The sequence below is a fragment of the Eulemur rufifrons genome, chromosome 24, assembly GCF_041146395.1.
Source record: "Eulemur rufifrons isolate Redbay chromosome 24, OSU_ERuf_1, whole genome shotgun sequence".
NCBI lineage: Eukaryota > Metazoa > Chordata > Mammalia > Primates > Lemuridae > Eulemur > Eulemur rufifrons.
The window spans coordinates 9,414,785-9,436,545 of NC_091006.1; the positions used below are offsets into that span (position 1 = coordinate 9,414,785).

Consider the following 21,761-nt stretch of genomic DNA (forward strand, 5'->3'; position numbering starts at 1 on the left):
CACAATATTTTCGCTCGAGGTCTCAGGAAGAGATAAGGACGCCTCTCAATTTAACAGTCCACATTACTGGCCCAGCGCCCGGAGCTGTGGGATTAGTTCCCTTGGGTATTGAAGGAAGTGCAGTAAAGGAGCTCGGTGTAGTCCAAACACTTCCTCCTTAAAGGGTGAGATTCTGGACTTTTTCCCGTTGGCATTCAAGGAAGTGTAATCCAAACGCTCCGTGGGGTTGCGAGCACTCTGGCTCAGGCGCCCTTCGCGGTCTTCTGGGACGTGTAGTCCAGTTACCCCGTGGAGTAGCGGGCACTCTGGCTTTGGCCGGTGGACCCGAGGAATTCTGGGAAGTGTAGTCCGGTAACCCGGTGGAGCCCCCGGCTCTCTGGCTTTGGAAGGTTGATCCAGGGAATTCTGGGAAGTGTAGTCCAGCAGTCCCATGGTGTCGGCGGCACTTAGACTACCGCAGCACACGCGTGTTACGCTTTTTAGTGGTAATTCGAGGCATTTATGGGTCTTGAAGGTCGTTTCCAACGTGTGTGCTTACGTTGGGAGCTCGCAACAACCTGACTATCGGCTAAGCGGAAAAGAAGTCTCGTCGGAGAGCATAGGTTTGGAGGGGAGAGGGCGGCGGTTTTCATTCCCGTTGGCGGAGCCTTCTGGCGTTTGGAATTGTCCTCGCGCCCCGCGTCGCAGGGGGTTTAGGACTTAGTCAGGTCGTCTTTCTTGGTGTGAGGCTTTCCAGGACTCTGAGTTTCCTTAATCCGCCTCCCACCACCCCAACGTGTGCGGCCATTTTCTCGCTTTATAACGTTGGAATCTCCCCGTACCTCCCGTTGCTGGTTTTTTTAATGGGCATTTTTTAGGACCATGCTAATAGAATTTGTCCTTAGAAGCGCAAGGTGACACATAACAAGGTCCACACACGTTTGTGTAGTTCCACAAGATCAGACTTTCATTGATGCTTGTTTAATCATAAAAGCCACAAGCTATATGTAGTTCCTAAGGAGGAAATTCTTAGTACTATCCATTCGCTTGGTAGTGCTAACAGGAAAAAAAAAATATCCAAACTTTGTAAAATAATTTAAAGAAGTTTGTTCTGAGCTAATGCGTGTGACCACATCCTGGGGGGCACGTCCAAGAAGCCTTGAGTAAGGGATCCCAAGGCGGTCGAATTAGATTTTGGTTTTATACATTTTAGGAGACAGGAATAGCAAGTAAAATCATAAATCAGTACGTGGAAGGTATACATTGGTTTGTCCCAAAAAGGCTGAGCCGGACATCTGGAAGGAGGGTTTTACGGGTGGATTGAGAGAATTCTTTGATTTATAATTGGTTGAAGAAATAAAGCTTTATTTAAAGGCTTGGAATGTTTCAAGTTAAGATGAGGAAGTCTGTTTATCATAAGCAAGCTGCAATGTACAGACTTAAGTGATCTGTTAAGCAAATTGGTGACATGCATGTGTAATTTAACCTTTGTTCTGTTAATAGTTAATAATTTAGTATCTTATTGTCACAAAGAGTGTGTTTTGTCAGTCTTATGATCTCTGTTTTAACGTTAATGCTGGTCATTTGTTGATTCTGTCGATGGAAAAGAAACCAAACTCTGTAAAATAATTTAAAGAGGTTTATTCTGAGCCAGATTTGAGGACCATGGCCCAGGGCCACGCCCAAGAAGCCTTGAGCAAGTGGACTCGCTGTGGTTGGGTTACAGTTTGGTTTTATACCTTTCAGGGAGACAGGAATTACAGGTAAAGCAATAAATCAGTACATGGAAGGTATACATTGGTTTGGCCCAACAAGGTGGGACATCTCAAAGCAGGAGCTTACAGGTTGCAGATGGGTTTAAAGACTCTTTGACTTGTAATCGATTAAAGAAATGAAGCTTTATCTAAAATACTTGGAATGTTTTAAGTTAAGATAAGGAAGTCTGTTAATCTGGGACAATCTACTGGCCATATATTAGTATTTGTTGTGTAAATTGGGACCTGCAGGTTTATCTTGTATACCCTTAGGCCTGTTAATGAGTTAAAAGGATATCTCCAAGAAAGGAGGGGGTTACGATGAGGCATGTCTGACTTCCCTTCTCATGGCTGGCTTCACTGAGAAACTTCTTAGCTACTGAAAGCGAAGCTCTATGTGAGTGGTACTTGGTTTTTTCTTTTACAGAGATGTTCACCTCAACCGAGAATGTGTAGGATGTGTCCTGGGACATGGGTATTGATAATATAAAGCCTTAATTGCTAACTTCATTCCAAGGACTTTATACAAATAAGTACATTTATGCCATGCTGTGGCTCTGTACTGCTTTCTGACATTTTAAAGCTGAGAGTGAGACTCGGGATGCACAAGTTATTGGCCCATAGTCAACCAACTAGTAAGAGGTGGAACTGAGGTTGGAACCTGGGCTGTATGATCCTGAGCCTGAACTGATAATCTCTTGGATATATTCTTACTGAGGCATAGCAAGTAGCTGGAATGAGGTGGGCAAAGTAAGATAGGACTTGATTGAAAGGACCTTGACAACAGGCTAATGGGCTTGGGACAACTTCTCTAGGAGTTGTAAAAAATTTTGTCAACTATTATGTTTCACTTATTACAAGTATTTCACATCGTTATAAAACCATGTCATTGTGGAGCCTTCTCAAATTAGAGAAATATGACTAGAAAAAGTTTTTTAACTGCCCATGACTTCAGGATGTAAAGATAGTAACTGTTAAGCTTTAAATGCATTTCTTTTTAGTGTTTCTTTGTGCATATTTATATATTTATTTATGAACATTTTATCAAAATTTTTATCATTTTTTCAAATGTGTTCCCCCTCAACTGTTTAACTATGGAAATTTTCAAACACTGCCAAGAAAGAACAAACTAGTGAATTGCCATGTTATATGATGTTCATTCTTATTATTCTCACTGTTATTTATTATTCCTCTGTTTCCTGATATTTTAAAACATCTAATTTTTATATAATTTGAAACCTATAGAAAAGTTGCAAAAACAGTATCAGGAATTCTCACATACTCTTTACGGAACTTTGCCAGTTTTTTACATTTTGCTTGTTTGCTTTGTTGATGGCTATCGCCAAATAGCATCAGGAACATACCTCTAATGGGACACAGCTTATTGTAGCTTTCTGCAGCATGGAAGCCCACATCCCAGGGTAATCACGGAGTATCTTGGTAAGAGACATTTAGGAAGGGCTGGCCAGAGGGTTTCACATAACATGCTAGGTAATATACTAAAAAATATTTATTTTATTTTATTTTTTTTTTTATTTTTTTTTTTTTTGAGACAGAGTCTCACTCTGTTGCCCGGGCTAGAGTGAGTGCCGTGGCGTCAGCCTAGCTCACAGCAACCTCAAACTCCTGGGCTTAAGCGATCCTACTGCCTCAGCCTCCCGAGTAGCTGGGACTACAGGCATGCGCCACCATGCCCGGCTAATTTTTTTTGTATATATATATTTTAGTTGTCCATATAATTTCTTTCTATTTTTAGTAGAGACGGGGTCTCGCTCTTGCTCAGGCTGGTCTCGAACTCCTGACCTCGAGCGATCCACCCGCCTCGGCCTCCCAGAGTGCTAGGATTACAGGCGTGAGCCACCGCGCCCGGCCCCTAAAAAATATTTATTACTTTTTTTTTTTTGAGACAGAGTCTTGCTCTGTTGCCCGGGCTAGAGTGCCATGGCGTCAGCCTAGCTCACAGCAACCTCAAACTCCTGGGCTTAAGGGATCCTTCTGCCTCAGCCTCCCGAGGAGCTGGGATTACAGGCATGGGCCACCATGCCTGGCTAATTTTTTCGATATAGATTTTTAGTTGTCTGGCTAATTTCTTTCTATTTTTAGTAGAGACAGGGTCTTGTTCTTGCTCAGGCTGGTGTCGAACTCCTGACCTCAAGCGATCCTCCCGCCTTGGCCTCCCAGAATGCTAGGATTACAGGCGTGAGCCACTGTGCCCAGCCAAATATTAGATATCTGTTAAGAGACTACTAACAGTGTTATTTATTACATAGTACTAGATAACATTAATAACATCATGGTGTCTAATATGCAGTTACACGTTTAAATTTGTTCTGTTTTGCATTTAATGTCCTTGTAACTGCCCCCAACCCCCAGGCGCATTCAAAGTCCAATTTTATGAATTGCCTTTAGGTGTCATATTTCCATAGTCCTCTTTAATTTGGAATGATCCACAGCCTTTGCATTTTTGTGCTTGATACAATACTTTTGAAAAGTATGGGCAAATTTTTCTTGAAGAAACACAGTCATTTGGGGTTTGTCTGATATATTTCACATTTAGGTTCAGATTGTATATTTTTGGTGGGGATACTACAGAAGTGGTGAGGTGTTCTTTGCATTACAGCATAACAGGACAAATGACGTTGATGTGTCCCTTCATTGATGATCTCAACTTTGTTCACGATGATGTCTTTCAGATTTGTCCACTATAAAGTTACTTTTTTTTTCTTTAAATAAAGTTTCTTATGGGGAGATACTTTATTAATATTCTGCTGTAAAGACAAGCATCCACTTCACCCTGATTTATTCATTCACTTGTTCAGCTGTAAATATTCTGTCATTATGGACTCAGAATTGAGTATTATTAAGTGAAATGAAATGTAGATTAACAATTATTTTTCCAACTTTAGTGAGGTCTGTGAATAGCATTCACCCATTTGAGGGGTGCAATTTAGTGATCTTTAGGAACTTGCAGAGTGGGGTAATCACCTCCATAATTTAGTTTAGACCATTTTTATCCTCCCACAAGGAGTTGGACTCCTTGTGCCCACTTACCTTACGGTCAGACCTTACTCTCACTGCAAATTTGGAGCAACCACTAACCTACTGTCTTTCTATATACACTGGACATTTCATGTAAGTGGAATCACAGAATCGATGGTTTTCTGTGAGTGGCTTCTTTCACTTAGCATAATGTTTTCATGGTTCATGCATGTTGTAGCAGGAGTCAGTACTTCATTTAATTTCCAAAAACATTCCATTGCATGGATATGCCACAATTTGTCTGTGCCTTTACCCACAGGTGGACATTTTGGTTGTTTGCAGTTTTGTGTTGTTATAAATAATGCTGCTGTGAACATTCATGTGCTAATTCACAATATCCCTGGCCACCTTTTCATGTCTCTTTTTCTACCTTCTGTGGCACTCTGCAGGCATGATTCTGCCTTCCTGTTAACTCCGTAACTCAGGGCTCTTCAAATACCTGGAAGTAGGAGAAAAATGGCCACATTCAAGGTGAGTATGCCTTGCCTCTCTTTCTGTTAAAATTCAGTGTCACTACTCAGATTGTCATGTGTTTTCCCGTGTTTGGGGAAGACTTGAGGAGAACAACAGGCATTTGAGGACCTGTTGTGTGCCAGGTGCTTTCTTTGTCATTCATTCATTCATTTATTGCTTGCCAGCTGATCTGGCAGATGAGATATTACATACTTCTTAGTGGATTCCAACTTTCATGGCCACTGTCCTCCTTTGTCCCTTTGTGTTGATTTCGCATTTTTTTAAATGTTTATTTTATGTAGTAAAAAAATTACTAGAAATGAACAATTCTCCCACTTCCTTAGCTCCCTGCTCACAAATTAGCCATTTTTATCTTCTCGCGCTCTTCCTCATGTACATTCGTTGCTCTCTCTCTCTCTCTCTCTATATATATATATATGTATTTTTTTTTTATTTTTTATTTTTTTTGATACAGAGTCTCACTCTGTTGCCTGGGCTAGAGTGCTGTGGCATCAGCCTAGCTCCCAGCAACCTCAAACTCCTGGGCTCAAGCAATCCTCCTGCCTCAGCCTCCCGAGTAGCTGGGACTACAGACATGCGCCACCATGCCCGGCTAATTTTTTTCTCTATATATAAAATTTTAGCTTTCCAGATCATGTCTTTCTATTTTTAGTAGAGATGGGGTCTCACTCTTGCTCAGAGCTGGTCTCAAACTGCTGACCTCGAGTGATCCTCCCACCTTGGCCTCCCAGAGTGCTAGGATTACAGGCGTGAGCCACCTTGCCCAGCCTTGTTTCTATATTTGTATTGACGATATATGTCTAATCTTAAATTGTGTTTTTATATATTATTATATAATGTTCCATTTTTATGACTGCATCATATTCCTATTGAATGAATATACGCTTATAACGACCTCACAATTATACACATTTAGGTGGTTTAGGAGTCTTGCTATTTTAAGAAACACCGCAGTGACAGTTATATAACCTTTTCCCCTGAAATTAATTCTGAAAACAGGATGAGGTACTTTTGTCACGTACCACACTGGCCGTTTTGTAGATAGAATATTGCAACAGGCACAGCACAACTGCTACTTCTTGCAAATATTGTTGAAGTTTTCCTATAGGCACAGCTAGATTCTGTGTTCTCCCTGCCTCAGTCCTACCTCGTATGTATTCTATTCACTGGTCTCTTCTCATTCCTTTACGTAGTGAGCAGTTTGACCAAAGTACTAGGGAGCCTTCTTTTAAAATGTCCAGTGGTACTAGAAGATTTGCCAGTCACCGTGTTCTGTTCCTGCGTTTACAGAGCAGCATCATGAGGAGATTCTTTGTCTCTTCTTCTTCTTAAGTATGGAAGAAGCAAAGTCTGCCATGATCAGGAACAGGTTTCTTACCGTTTTTTCATGAAAATTTACTCCTCTGTGTGGTACTAGTATCTCATAGGGGACATAAACCCAAAGCCAGTTACATCTCCTGGTAGGTTCCTAGTGGTTCTGGGGTACCTCGTATGCTGCTGGCTCAGTGGGACATTCCGTTCCCAGGATGATATCTAAGGCCACTCCCAGCACACATAATGTTCAAGATCTCACAGTCTTCCAGCTTTCCAAGCATGACATTGTCCATCCTGTATTTCGGTCACCCGTAGGCCACCCACGGGGAAAGATATAACTTGGTGATATGTCCGCCATTCACTTATTTACCATTCAGTGACCCATTTGTGGACATGGGGACATTGGATTTTACCAGCCACATCTCATTCATGGTACAGTTGTGCACGCTCAGTTCCCCCCACATGTGGTTCATGAAGCCCTTACACAGGGGACTGTCACTAGTCCAGTCAAAGGAGTGTGATTTACCAAAATACCAGCCCACTGTGGCTTTCTTAGTTGAGGTTGTGAAATTGTGTCACCTTAAACCAGTTAGCACAGGGCACCTCCAGCTCTCTCCCGTGTGGCCCGTGTCAGATCCTCGCTCGGTAAACCAGGGCTTGGGTTCTGTTGGCGTACACTGTGGTGTTGGGGATGCTGGTATGGTTTACCACTTGTCAGGATGAGTGGGTCACTGTGGCCTGTGACAGAACAAGGTTCTGGATAGCAGATCAAGCACTCTGTCAGGTTACTTGAGGTGGCCATAGCTTGGGAGAACCTAACAAAGGTGTTATGCTTCTTGGCCTCTGCTGCCTCATCCTTGTGGGAACGGCAGATTGACAGCTGTTGGGTAGAAGTTGGGCTACGGTGGTGTAGTGACGCAGTCTCTCTGTCCCCATCCTGAGGCTACTACCGCTGCCAGCATCTATTCACCTGGTTACTTGGCCCAGACCTTTCTGCCTCAGTTGTCCAGTAAGGAAAGGACATGTCCTATATAAAAAGACATATCTGATGTCGTCACTTGAATGGGAGGGCCAGGTGTCCCTAGCACCATTAGAAGGCCCCTAGCACCCTGGTGTTCCGTGGTCCCATCCTTCATCCCACGGGAGCCCATGGAAGTTGGGAGGGCTGCCGAGGGGAATCGTCACCTCCAGATTAGAGTCAGGGGAACCTGTCTGGGGTACTTTGGCAGCCTGAACCACAAACCGTCACCAGGATGTGCACTTTAAAGGGAAAAAGCAAAAAGAATGTTCGGGAACACTGAGGTTGGGATTTCACAGGCCCAGTGTAATCAGGCGGCTGCCAGGTCTGCCTCCACCCCAGCTAAGCGCAGTAGTTCTCAACGCATGCTGCACTGACCCATTCCCCTTGTACCGGAGTGCAGGGTGTAGCGTCCACGTTACCCTAGTCAGGCAGGGGCACCACCCCCCAGGGGACTGGGCGATGTCCTTTCTTCAGTGGTCTTGTGAGTCACTGTTCTGTTGGCCTGCAGGTGACAGGGTGCATGGCAACTCCATCACATGCCTTGAGAGTGTGCCCATTGTCATGTGACTTGGGCAGTGAAGGATGTTCCTTGGTCAGAGTGAAGTCCCATGGAGTCTTCAAAAACATGACATAAGTTCTTTTCAAGGATGGCTATGGTAGTTCTAGCTTCCATGTGAGTGACCCATATTTGTCTCTTCCAGGCAGCAGACTGTTGCCATAGCCTTTGTCCCCACACAGGGGATTTCTTAATAGTCCAGTCGCTCAGTTGCCATTCTCCTGACCAGAGACTAGGCTGTTGGCAACAGCCCGTGGTCGATGAAAATGTGGTAAGATACGGTAGAAGCATTCAGCCTTCATGGTGCGTGGCTGGTCCCTGTGCCCTGAAGGTCTTTCTGACCAGCTCAACTGGGCTGTTACGTTTTGACCTGATTGGTGTAACATTTTTATCTGTATCAAGTAAGTCTTGAGTTAACAAAATAATGTCCTGTTCTCCACTGAGTAGGCACTAGTACTTTTGTTGAAGACCCCACCAGGGCTTGGGGAGGTTGGGTGGTAGACAGGAGTGGATATACCCCGCTGTTATAGCTCAGTTCTTACACGTGAGGGGGGCACACCCCCAGAGGTGGTGGTGATGTTCTGTGCCACAAGCAGCCAAGATATTAGTGCCACACTCAGCAGTGGGAACCGTGGTCGCCAGCACCCAAAATAGCCGAAGGATCCCACTCCCAAGCAGATAAGCAGCAAGGATCGCCGTGTCTGACCCCAAACTTTGATGTTATCAGTTTAGTTTTTCCCCTACCGGGGCCTGGAAGCATTTTTACGAACCCAGGAAAAGTCTGAATTCCCCTGCCTCTTTGCCCTCTTATCTTTTTTTTTTTTTTTTGAGACAGAGTCTCCTTCTGTTGCCCAAGCTAGAGTGCCGTGGCATCAGCTTAGCTCACAGCAACCTCAAACTCCTGGGCTTAAGTGATCCTTGTGCCTCAGCCTCCCAAGTAGCTGGGACCAAAGGCATGTGCCACCATGCCTGGCTAATTTTTGTATATATATTTTTAGCTGTCCATATAATTTCTTTGTATTTTTAGTAGAGATGGGGTCTCGCTCTTGCTCAGGCAGGTCTGGAACTCCTGAGCTCAAACAATCCGCCCGCCTCGGCCTCCCAGAGTGCTAGGATTACAGGCGTGAGCCACCGCGCCCGGGCTGCCCTCTTATCTTGGCGGAATGGTAAGGACCAGGCGACCTTGGCTCCATACCTAATTGTGCTGCTCCATTTGAGACAGGAAAGCCTTATGTCTTCCCTTATCAGCTATCTGGGATAGCCGCTATAACATGTCCTTTTCTGTTTTTTGCTCTTGTCTGTCCTTTACATAGTGAGTCTCCCTTTCTCCAGAGGCCCACATCACCTGGGTTGGCTCCCTCCCTCTCAGATGCCTCAGGGACCCTCTGACTATGCACTTCACCCGCTTCCTGAGCTCTCCGGCCCCAGGAATGAGTGATTACTTAAGTGCCCAGCCGTCAGAGATCACGTGCCGTGCTCCCCTGTTTCCTTACTCTCTTCTCTCTCAGTCCATGCAGCCAGCTCGCTCACGTCTGCAGAGGGGTGACCTATGTCCCACTTATCACCCTTTCCCCCCCATAAATCATCCAGCGGCATGTCCATACCCTGCGCCCCCCGGCTGCCATCTCCACCCTGGGCCTAGAACTGGGGGATATCATTGCCGCACTCGTTCCGTGGAGCAGGTTCACTGGTTACCAGTTTGTGCGAGTCTGGCAGGACAGAGCACACTCACACGACAGATTACAGGAAGCAGGTTTGTTACTTACAGATAGGCAGCAAGGGAGAAAAGAATCCAGGATCCACTGTGGGCCAGGCCCTCAAGGCTCAGGAAGGCTACGTAGGGCAGATGGAGTCTAGACTGTGCGTGTCCTCCTTGCACCGCAGCTGTGGCACCCACAGGGCAGCCTGCCCTTGGTTATATACCTCAGGGGCTACATGACTTGCTGGGCAGTCTCTCCCTAACTCAAGATATTATGTTCAGGCCGGGCGCGGTGGCTCACGCCTGTAATCCTAGCACTCTGGGAGGCCGAGGCGGGTGGATTGCTCAAGGTCAGGAGTTCGAGACCAGCCTGAGCGAGACCCCGTCTCTACTAAAAATAGAAAGACATTATATGGACACCTAAAAAAATCTATATAGAAAAAATTAGCCGGGCATAGTGGCGCATGCCTGTAGTCCCAGCTACTCGGGAGGCTGAGGCAGTAGGATCGCTTGAGCCCAGGAGTTTGAGGTTGCTGTGAGCTAAGCTGACGCCACGGCACTCACTCTAGCCTGGGCAACAAAGTGAGACTCTGTCTCAACAAAAAAAAAAAAAAAAAAAGATATTATGTTCCCTAGGAGGGACAGGAACAAGGCTCATTCTGCTTCAGACAGTCCCTCTCTATCTCAGATACTGAATTCCTAGAACATTCTATGGTTATTCTTAACGACCATAAGCAAGAGAGAGGAGAATTTGTCCAAGGCCATCCTGAAAATTACCCCCTAGTTACCGTAAGCTCGTTAATGTGGCAAATACTAAAGAAAAGTGGTAACATCCAGGGTTCAGATATGAGGGGGACATTGGGTGTCATCAAACAAGGTTGGGACTGAATTGCTAACCGTTGCTGGGGTATTTGGCAAGATTCACTGAGATCTGATTATATGTAGCCTAGGATACAGCATTTTAGAGTCCGATAGGGTTGCTTACAAGTAGATTCAATGATTGCTCAAAGTAAAAGTCCAAGACTTCTCTTTCGTTGTTGAACTTCTGGGGGAGCTCAGGAAAATCAGTGCGTGTTGTTCTCAGGATAGAGACAGAATGAGCGGGAAATCTGTAAATTGACCTACATCTCTCAACATCCAGAACAGCTTCCCACCTATCCTGTCTGCCTGGTCAGTGCCACCCCTTTGTCAGTAATGACTGGTCACGAGATTGAGGTTGCGTATGTTGGATGTTGTAGGAGGCAGTGACATTCAAGGACGTGGCTGTGGTCTTCACAGAGGAGGAGCTGGGACTGCTGGACTCCGCCCAGAGGGAGCTGCACCGAGATGTGATGGTGGAGAACTTTAGGAACCTGCTGTCAGTGGGTGAGGACACCCATCCTTCGTAATAGAATATCAGGTCCCAGCAGTGACTGTGTATCCAAAGGTGTTTAAGGTTGAGTATGCAGTGGGAACCTAAATTTCCAGTCAATTTTGCCTAGATTTTACCTAGAATGTGTTGGGGTTAAGGATGTGACTTTGCATGTTCACAGGGCATCAGCCATTTCACCGAGATGCATTCTACTTCCTAAGGGAGGAAAAGTTTTGGGTAATGAAGACAGCAACACCTCCTGTCCTCTCCCTCTTGTCATTTCCAGCCACATTGTCCTCCCTGCTGTTTCTCATTCTTGCCAAAAGCACTGTATTTCCTGTCGCTGGTAACCAGTAACCACAAACTTAGCCTATTAAACAATAAACATTTATTATCTTTCTGTTCATTGGGCCTGAAATTTGACATAGCTCACTCGGCAAAAGTCAATATGTCTGTAGGACTTCATTTTTTTCTAGATGCTCTTGGGGAGAAACCTTCACTTTGGTTTACCATTATCTAGGGATTATGCACTTCTTTGGCTCTCGTTTCCCTTCCTGCATCTTCAAAGGCAGCAACTTTGCATCTCTGACCATTCTCCCATCATCACGCTCCCTCTGCTACCCTTCTTATGTTTCCATCTTCCACCTTTCAGGTCCCTTGTGATCGTATTGGTCACTCCTGGTTAACCCAGGATGAGCTTTCTATTTTCTGGGTAGCTGACAAGTGACCTCAATTGCATCTGCAACCTGAAATCCCCTTCCTGTGTGTCCTGGGGATTGGGTGTGGATGTCTTTCAGAAGCCATCGTTCTGTCTACCCCAGAAGCTTCTGCCTCAGAGCCCTTACTTGCTCTCCTTTCTGATTGGAATAATCTCTCTCCTCAAAACCTTCTAGTCCCCCTCTTTGTTTATTCAGGTCTCTGCTCAGTTTTAGTATCATGAAAGAGGCTGTCTCCTACCACCCGTTTAAAATACCATCCTATCTTTACTCTTCGTGGCCTGCATGTTTTGTTTCTCATGTGTTTTTGTTTACCGATCACCTCCTTCATTGTCTTGTCATCTCCAGGAAGGACAGTTTATCTATTTGTTTATGGCTATATATATATATATATATATCTTTAATGCCAAAAATAGACCTGGCACATGGCAGGTATCTGTAAATATTTGTTAACCTGACGAATGAGTTAATTGATCGTGGGACTTCACTGTCTACAGGAGTCATGGAGATGATTAGTAAATGATACACAAACCAGAGGGAATGAAATCGGCGTCCCTTGATAACCATGGGGATTTGGTTCCAGGATGCCCCACAGATGCCAAAATGCAAGGATGCTCAAGTCCGTTACATTTATGGGAAGTATTAGCACATACGCTACACACATCCTCCTATGTACTTCAGATCATTTCTAGATTATTCGTGACACCAAATGTAATACCTCCATGTTGTTCATTGACATGGATGTAATTTAGTACTCCTAGTGCAGCTAATTCAAGTTTTTGCTTTTTGGAACTTTTCGGAATATTTTTCCCCTGAGTATATTTGACCCGTTGTTGGTCAAAACCACAGATGCCGAACCCATAGATACAGAGGGCCAATGTATGTTGCAGAATATTTTTTTTTTTTTTGTCTTTAGATGGCTGCCTGTCCAATTTCAACTTTCTTAGGTTCCTTTAGCATGATTGTGTGTTTTATGTGTGTGTAGTTGACCCACATCCCCATGGAAACTTCTAAGCATTCTTTTGATGACCACACTGAGTAACATGTTTTCCCTGTGCCTAACCCTGGAGCTTTCTTTCCGTAGGGAGCATATTCATTTCTGGGAAGAAATCCTTGTTGAGTAAGATTCTGATGTCTACTTCTCAGACAGCTACCCCCTACACATGGGGGAGAAAAATCTCAATTTCCTGAGGTTTTAGGCAATAGCCAGGTTCCCAGCTACATTTCTTTTGAAACATTTACCCATCTGCAGCTCATCTGCCTGTTTCAAAAGCTATTAATACACGCATATCACTGCCCCCAGGTTTCTTTCACCTTTTCCTAGAGGAAGAAGAATGAGGATGAGGGTGACACAAGTCACACAGCTGAACATTGCCTTTATTTCTGGTCATCTTTCTTCAGGAATGTGCATATTTCTGCATCTTTATGTTATACAAATATAATTGTTAAAAATATTAAAGAATATAGATTTAACACAATTTTGCATTAATTTTTATGGAGATTTAGTGCTATATTTTAAACTGGCGAACCGGAATTAGGAAACTGCCCTCTCAAAATGTACACATCCTGAAAGAGACTCCCCCTTCTCCTGAATAACCTCTTATTTATAAGTGACAATACAAATTAAACATATCCTTGTACCGATGTGTACCAACAGGTATACAGTTACCTATTAATTTTTTTGAGATTCAACCTTTGGAAGGTATCTTTCGATTGGAAAAATTTACTTAATTCAGGACTTGGTGATATCCTGACCAAAGTTTTGACTGTTTTATGAGTATGAGCCATGGTAAAAAACACATCTTTCATTATAATCCAGACAAACATTTTTCATGTGTATAAATGTATATGGGTGACTTTAGTAAGCATTTCATGTAATGGCACCTTACTGCTTGTCATAATGCTGTGATGATTTCTATTCTAGTTCTTTTTTCTTTTTTTTTTTTTTTTTTTGAGACAGTCTCACTCTGTTGCCCGGGCTAGAGTGCCGTGGCGTCAGCCTCGCTCACAGCAATCTCAAACTCCTGGGCTCAAGCAATCCTCCTGCCTCAGCCTCCTGAGTAGCTAGGACTACAGGCATGTGCCACTGTGCCCGGCTAATTTTTTTCTATCCATATTTTTAGCTGTCCAGATCATTTCTTTCTATTTTTAGTAGAGACGGGGGTCTCGCTCTTGTTCAGGCTGGTCTCGAACTCCTGACCTCAAGTGATCCTCCCGCCTCAGCCTACCAGAGTGTTAGGATTACAGGCGTGAGCCACCGTGCCCGGCCTCTAGTTCTTTTTTCTAAATGCTTATTACAGGTTTTGACTTTATTTCACAGCTCACTGATGATATATAGTCTACAATTTGAAAGCAGTTGTAGAGAACTATACATCTGTAGGCTTTCTTTCCATTCCAGATGATTCTTGACATCTCTGATATTCTCATCCCCTTGTGTAACCATCCCCCTTTGTGTAACCGTGCGAGGTATGGCCTTTCAGATTCCCATCAAAACTGTAATTGTCCGTTTCCCATTTTAGATCACCAAGTTATTGTCCATATCTACACAGAAAAATAAGTATTTTTGTACATGTTATGTAAAATTATTATGTATGAATACTTTGAATATGCAGATATAAACATTCCTAGGTGTTTGATGTTGAGCATTGTGAAGAGTTTACCTAACTACAACATTTACAGGGACAGTTTACAGAAGATTGCCTGCACTTTACACCATCTGCAAATTCAGGGGTTTTTCAAAACTACCTTCACATTCAATAATTTGCTAGAAAGACTCTCAGAACTCACTGAATGTTTTTATACCCCCAGTAACAGATTTTTACAGGAAAAAGATGCATATTACAGTTAGCCAAGAGAAAAATCAAGTAAGACAGAGTCCAGGAAAGTACCAGATGAGGACTTTCTATTTTACCTTTTCTAGTTTACTCTTCCCATAGAGTTAGGATATGTTACATTCCCAGGGTTAAGATTAACTTAAACATAAGAATACTGCCAATCAGGAAAGCTCACCTGGGCCCTGGTATGCAGAGCAATTATTGGGGCTCTATTATATAGCCATTATTAGCTGAGGCCCATGTGGTAAATCAGGCTCCTTTAGGTCACATGATTATACCTCTCCTCCAACCAAGGAGTGGCCAGCCATAATCCTAAATCATGTTTTTTCACTGTCCAGAGTTTGTACCCAAGCAAACAGACACTATTCTCAGGCATGACACTTCAAGATCCTGGAGATTATCTCTTAGATGTTGAAGACAAAGGTCACCCTGCTTTCTTAGTTAATTTCTTTATATGGATATACAATATACATGCAAATATAGAAAGTATTGATTATGTTATTACTTTTCCTTAAAGTTCCTTTTGATATTTTGTATGTATACTTTATTAGTTTTGTAATTTTTCATGTAAGATTTTAGACTGACTAGGAAATTCACTAGAAATAGTAATAAGTTAAATGTATATATCATATTAATTTTTCTATTAAGTCTTTTATATCTCAAGGATTTTACATGAGACCTGCTGTGGTTCTAAATTGGTCTCATGCAAACCAGAGACCATGGAACACTTGGAAAACACAAAGTGAATGTTCCCTGTATTCATTAAAGTTTAATGCTGTGTTCTAAGTGTGAAATGTTGATAACACTGAACAAAGGTGTCATTTGTTCACATGGCTTAATTCTGTGTTCTGATAGGAGGCAAGATCCAAACTGAGATGGAGACTATTCTAGAAGCAGGACTACATGAAGAGTTGTCCTGCCAGCAAATATGGGAACAAATTGCACGTGACTTAACCAGATCTCAAGACTCCATGATAAACAACTCTCAGTTCTCCAAACAAGGTGATTTCCCTTGTGAGGTTAAGCCAGAATTGTCTATAATTGACATAAAACAGAAACCTTTTCAGTGTAGTGAGTGTAAAGAGTCTTTTAGCGATGTCTCCATCTTTGAGCTTCATGAACAATTACACTCAAGAGAGAAGTCTCATACACGCGATGGGTGTGGAAAAAGCTTCTGTTATAGCTCAGCTCTTCGTATTCATCAGACGGTCCACACTGAAGAGAAACCATTCAAATGTGAGCAATGTGGGAAAGGCTTCAGTCGTAGATCATCACTTAATGTTCATTGCAAATTACACACTGGAGAGAAACCTTATAATTGTAAGGAATGTGAAAGGGCCTTTGTTTACAGTTCACAGCTTCAGGAACATCAGAGAATCCATGCTGGGGAAAGACCATTCCAATGTGATATATGCGGTAAGAACTTCTGCATTAGGTCAAGACTTACTAGTCATTCCATGGTTCACACAAAGAAACCATTCAGATGTGATACATGTGGTAAGAGCTTTCATGAGAGATCAGCACTTATTAGCCATTGCATGGTCCACGTAGGAGAGAAACCATATAAATGTGAGCAGTGTGGGAAAGGTTTCATTTGTAGGCAAGCTTTTTATAAGCATCATATGGTCCACACAGGAGAGAAACCATATAGTTGTAAAGAATGTGGGAAGAATTTCAGATGGTCCTCATGTTTTCTGATCCATCAACGAGTCCACAGTGGAGAAAAACCATTCAAATGTGAAGAGTGTGGGAAGGGATTTTATACGAATTCACATCGGTATGCCCATCAGAGAACCCACACTGGAGAACAGCCGTACAAATGTGCGGAGTGTGGGAATGGCTACAACAGGAGCTTGGATCTTCAGTTTCACCAGAGGGTCCATACGGGGGAGAGACCCTACAAGTGTAAGGAATGTGGCAAGAGCTTTGGCTGGGCCTCATATCTTTTGAAACATCAAAGACTCCACAGTGGGGAAAAACCATTCAAATGTGAAGAGTGTGGGAAGAAATTTACTCAGAGTTCACAACTTCATTCCCATCAGACAGTGCACACTGGAGAAAAGCTATACAAATGTGAGGAGTGTGGGAAGGGCTATAACAGTAAGTTTAATCTTGACATGCACCAAAGGGTCCACATGCGGGAGAGACCCTATAAATGTAAGCAGTGTGGTGAGAACTTTTGCTGGGCATCAAGTATTTTGAGACATAAGAGACTGCACTGTAGAGGAAAACCATTCAAATGTGAGGATTGTGGGAAGAGCTTTGTACACAGTTCCTGCCCTAAAGACCAAGAAACAGACCACAATGTAGAAAAACTGTACAAATGTGTGGACTGTAGGAAGCGTTACCAGAGGCGTTTGAATCTTGATATGCTTTTATCATTATTTTTAAATGATATATAATTATTGTACATACTTGATGGGTACACATGTAATATCAAATTACTGTAATGTATAATGTATCATGATCACATCAGTATAATTAGCATATCCATTCCCTCAAATATTTATTTTTGTGTGTTGGGAAACTTCATAATTTGCTCCTCTAGCTATTTGGAAATAAACACTAAATTGTTAACTGTAGTCACCCTGTAGTGCTGTAGAATACTTTTTTGAGGCTCAGGAATTTCAGGGAAAAAGAAAGAAAACTTATTCCTCCTATGTAGCTATGCTTTTGTATTGGCTAACCAACCTTTGGCTGTTTCTCCTCTGCCTACCTTTTTCCACCTCTAGAACCACTATTCTACTCTCTACTTCTACAAGATCGTTTTAAACTTGCATATATGAGTGAGAACATTCCATATTTATCTTTCTGTGTTTGGCTTATAAATCACTTCACACAATGTCTTCCAAAGCTCATCTGTGCTGCCACAAATGACAATTTTTTTCCCTTTTTATGGCTAAATAGTATTTTACTTTGTGTGTATGCCACATTTTCTTTATTCATTCAACACTTAGGTTGATTTTGTGTCTTGGCTATTGTGGTATCTATTCAACATACTGATTTCTTTTCCTTTGGATATATACCAAGTAGTGGGATTGCTAGATCACTTGAATCTTGGTATGCATCAGAGTGTCCACATGGAAGAGAAACCATGGAGGTATGGGAAGGGTTGTATGTGTTTTATTCAGGCCTCAAGTCTTCAACTTCATCAGAGTGTCCACTTGGAGAGAAACCTTAGTAATGTGATATGTGTTGTAAAGTCTTTACTCAGTCTTCACGAGTACAGTCATCTGAGAGTTCACAAAAGGAGAGAAACAGTCAAAATATGAAGCATGTGGTAAACACTTCAGTTTGAGTTCATGTCTTATAATTTATCACAGATTATACATTATATGTCCAGTGTCGTAGGAGGGAAAAAACACTTATTTAAGTTAAAGTCAGTAGTTCTTCTATAGCTTAGCATATTCCAGTGGTCCCAGGACCACTGTAGCAGAGAAGCCTTATAAGTGGTGCAATAGGGCTTCATTCAAAAGTTTGACAATTATAGTTATCATTTCAGTAGATAGGCCTTAGTTCAGGCATTTACAAAACTCTAATGATGGACATGCCAAAATTGATGTCTGTTAGAACGTAATCTACATGTATCTTTGTTTTCTGCTGCATCTTCACAACATTAACACTGATTAGCACTTTGTATGTGTTAAATGAATCAAAAGGAGAAAACTTAATATTTTAAAATTGTGTGCAAAAGAGGAAACCTGCAGAAAACAATTCAAGGAAACATGAGTTGAAATGCAGAGTATACTCAGTATTGAAATCCACAGTATTTTGAATTATTGCACTTGTCTCCAGGAATCCCCCATCATCTGTTCTGAAGTTAGATTCTTATTTTTTGCGGTTCTGTCTATTGTTCCATTGGTTGTATGCAGTATAAATTCAACTATCTTTTCTAATGTTTCTCTTAGTCCAGGCTGACAAGGTATTGTTAACTTTGCAATAACAGACCACTGCATGTTTTACAATTTAAAAATTTCAACAGTGTTAAGGCAAGATTTACAGTAACACTTTTAAAGTGTCAGATGTAGTTACATTGACAAAAATTTTCTTGGTTCTGAATTGATCGTGGTTTGTGATCGTGCATTTCCATGCAGGCTTTGATATGATTGCCTTCTAATTGCTATAGCATTTCTTTCGTTAAACTTGTAAAATAGAACCTATGCCAAATTTGAAGGACATCTTTTGTCAACCTCCTTATCCAACATTCTTTCCCTCTCTTATGAAATACCAAGAGAAACTTAAGGAGTTCAGTAATTTTATAAAATGTGCTTATTATTGGAGTGGGAGTAACATTTACACGCTCTTTATTGTTGGCAGGAAAAATAGGTCTTTTGGAAAGCAGTGGGTGTCAGAATGTATATGGTGTGACTTTGATCTGGAAATCATACGATAGGAAATTATGATTATGAAATTAAAACTCTGAAAAGTAGAAGACCACATTGATGTTACTCCATTTTAAATGGAGGGAAGTGTTCAACAGGAATTTGTGTGAATTGTATTAATTCCTGTAATAACATGAGCCCGATTAAATGTTGGGATAGACATACAATAAAAGGAAAAGAACGTAATGTGGGCTTTGTGAAATCAGATTCTAACCTTCATAATATAAGCAAGTAAAATCTTTGTGTATTTCTGGGTTTTCTTTGGACTGCACATGCATAATGCGTGAACAAATATTTTTACTAATTGTCTCTGGCAATGAGAATTTGCTGGCATTTTTCCATTTTATAACTTTATGCATTTTCTTTTCTCAGTGAACATAAACTTTTCCAAAGCAGTAACACAATATCCTGAAAATCGCTTCATGTAAGTACATTCTTTTTTTTTTTTTTTTTCCGAGGGACTGGTTCTTTATTTCAAAAGGACACTTGTCAATATTCAGTATCAAAACAGTTGCACTGTTGGTTTTCTCTTTCTCCCAGTTGGCCCCAAAGAGACCACACCAAAGGAGAGTACATTTTAAGCCAATAAGTTACAGGATGTACACCTAACAGACCTCACAGAAACCTTATCAAAAAGTGGGGATTGGGCAGGGGAAAAAACTTTAAAGATCAGCACACTGGCAGCCCACAAACTGTAGAGAGCTCTCACAGCTAGATGGGAGTGGCCAGGGTGCCCCAAACCCAAAGAAGCAAAGTTTGAAAATAATATAAAATTTTCAAAGTTTTGTACATAAGCTATTCAAGATTTCTCCAGCACTGACTGATACAAAGCACAATGAGATGGCACTTTTAGAGGTAGCAGCTTCAGACCCAGAAAAGGGTAATGAGATGAGTTTCATATGGCAAAAACATAATTTTCTTTCTTTCAAGGAGGCAGGAGAGCAATTAAGTGGTCAACTCAAAGTAAGGGGCACATGATCCATTCTGTGAGTGGTTAGGAAGGGGGTAGAGATAGGACAAAAATTTGGTCTCAGAGGTCTCACCATCTTAATTTGGTCACTTCTAATGAAAAAAATAAAATTGTCCAAAGATACCTTAAAGCCGAAAATCTGAACAGCATGTTTTTGTTGGTTCCCCCACCCCCACCCCCTGGCTTACTCCTCCTGGGATCACCTTTCAGGTTTGGCTGGTACTTTGTACAGAGCAGTGAGGTTTCCTACAGTGGAGTCTTTCCCTGGGCTCTGTTTGGTTCTCAGTAAGGCAGGCCCATACCTTTTTGCCTCCTCTATAGAGAGGGCAGTATGCATTAAGCTGCAAAATTACCTTCCAAAAGTGAGAAAGGGATTAGATTGCTGCATCAGAGCTGTGGAAGTATTTGGAATGTTTTACAAATGGTTGCTACACAACGACAGAAAAGGTAATTACAAAATGTGTACATCACAGCATGCTTTTAAAGACATTTTGCATTGTGCTCACATTCCCTTAAATGTTGTTCCCAAAAGTGCTCAGCCTCTAGCCCAGCTGGAATCTCTGGGAAGAGGAAGAGACAGTTTGGCGAAAAAGACGTGGTGGGTGGGGTGGAGGATGCAGGGGGACGGCGAAAGGAGAAAGCAGCCTTCCAGTTAACGATCAGCCCGCAGTTTAAAGGTCAGCTTTGGGCAGGCTGGCCTCAGGCGGAGTCAGGGTCAGAGGGAGAAGCTGCGGCAGGGCAAGTCTGGGGTGCTCTACGTCTAATTCAGGTCAAGCAGAGTCTGGTCCAGCATCCTTTGTATGCAGAGGTGCTCCTCTTTGGTACATTTCAGTTTTTCTTCCAAATCATCAATTGTCTTTTCCAGCTTGGGTACCGATCTCTCAGCAAACTAAGCAAGGGTCTCTGCCTCCTTGAGTTTATCAGTAAGAATCTTTATCTCTTCCTCATGTTTGTCTTTTTGAGAATACTTTTCTTCAGCAGCGCTCAGACACTTCTGGTCCATCCGTCTGATCTGCTCATCCATCTCTCTTGGCAACGGGACTCTGCCAGCTCAGCTCGTTTCTCTGTGCGTTCCAAGTCTCCTTCAATAATCACCAACTTAACGAGCCACCTCTTCATACTTCCCATCTGCCTCTTCTGCAATATGTTTAGCTCCTTTGAGTTGGATTTCCTGGAGTTCCATCTTTTCTTCATCTTTTAAGGCCCGATTTTCAATCACCTACATACCTCTCTCACTCTCAGCAGCAGCTTTTTCCGTTTCCTCCAGCTTTTCCAGGACAGTTGCCAGGTGCTCCTGAACATGATCCACCTTCTCTTCAACCAGATGGATCCTACGGTTCAAGGAGGCCCCCTCAGCCTCAGCCTGTTCCCGGGCCCGCCTTTCTCCCTCCACTTCCCGCTGGAGGCGCTTGGCTCTCTCCTCTGCATCATCAGCCTGCTGTTGCAGAACCTGGATCTTGCGCTTCACCGCTTCGATGGTGATGATCTCAGCCATGGTGCCTACCCTGCTCCTGCTCGCGCTCCCGTTCCTGCCTCAGTAAAACATGCTTTTGTCACCTACAGAATCCTCCTCAGTACTACTGCAATAAATCATCAGCTTTGGGTGACATATTGATAATAATGCCAAGCTTTTCAACGGTTAACTTGCTTTGAGATGCTGAGCAATTTACTA

The 21,761-nt window shown here is 42.5% G+C and overlaps 1 protein-coding gene and 1 pseudogene across 3 annotated transcripts; one reads left to right on the forward strand and one right to left on the reverse strand.

Moving 5' to 3' along the window:
• Positions 1-446: 446 nt before the first annotated feature.
• Positions 447-17,240, forward strand: LOC138374750 (zinc finger protein 224-like). Of its 3 annotated transcripts, XM_069457858.1 has the most exons (4): positions 447-602; positions 5,162-5,243; positions 11,075-11,201; positions 15,593-17,240. In XM_069457858.1, exons 2-4 carry the CDS (start codon positions 5,229-5,231, stop codon positions 17,137-17,139), a joined length of 1,689 nt encoding a protein of 562 aa, XP_069313959.1. In that variant the 5' UTR covers positions 447-602; positions 5,162-5,228; the 3' UTR covers positions 17,140-17,240. The 3 variants fall into 3 exon arrangements, with proteins under 3 accessions (XP_069313959.1, XP_069313961.1, XP_069313960.1); XM_069457860.1 differs by lacking the exons at positions 447-602; positions 5,162-5,243; positions 11,075-11,201 and adding an exon at positions 11,282-11,424; XM_069457859.1 differs by lacking the exons at positions 447-602; positions 5,162-5,243; positions 11,075-11,201 and adding an exon at positions 14,318-14,369.
• A 3,609-nt stretch (positions 17,241-20,849) lies between these two features.
• Positions 20,850-21,584, reverse strand: LOC138374751 (tropomyosin alpha-3 chain pseudogene; annotated as a pseudogene).
• Positions 21,585-21,761: the final 177 nt, after the last annotated feature.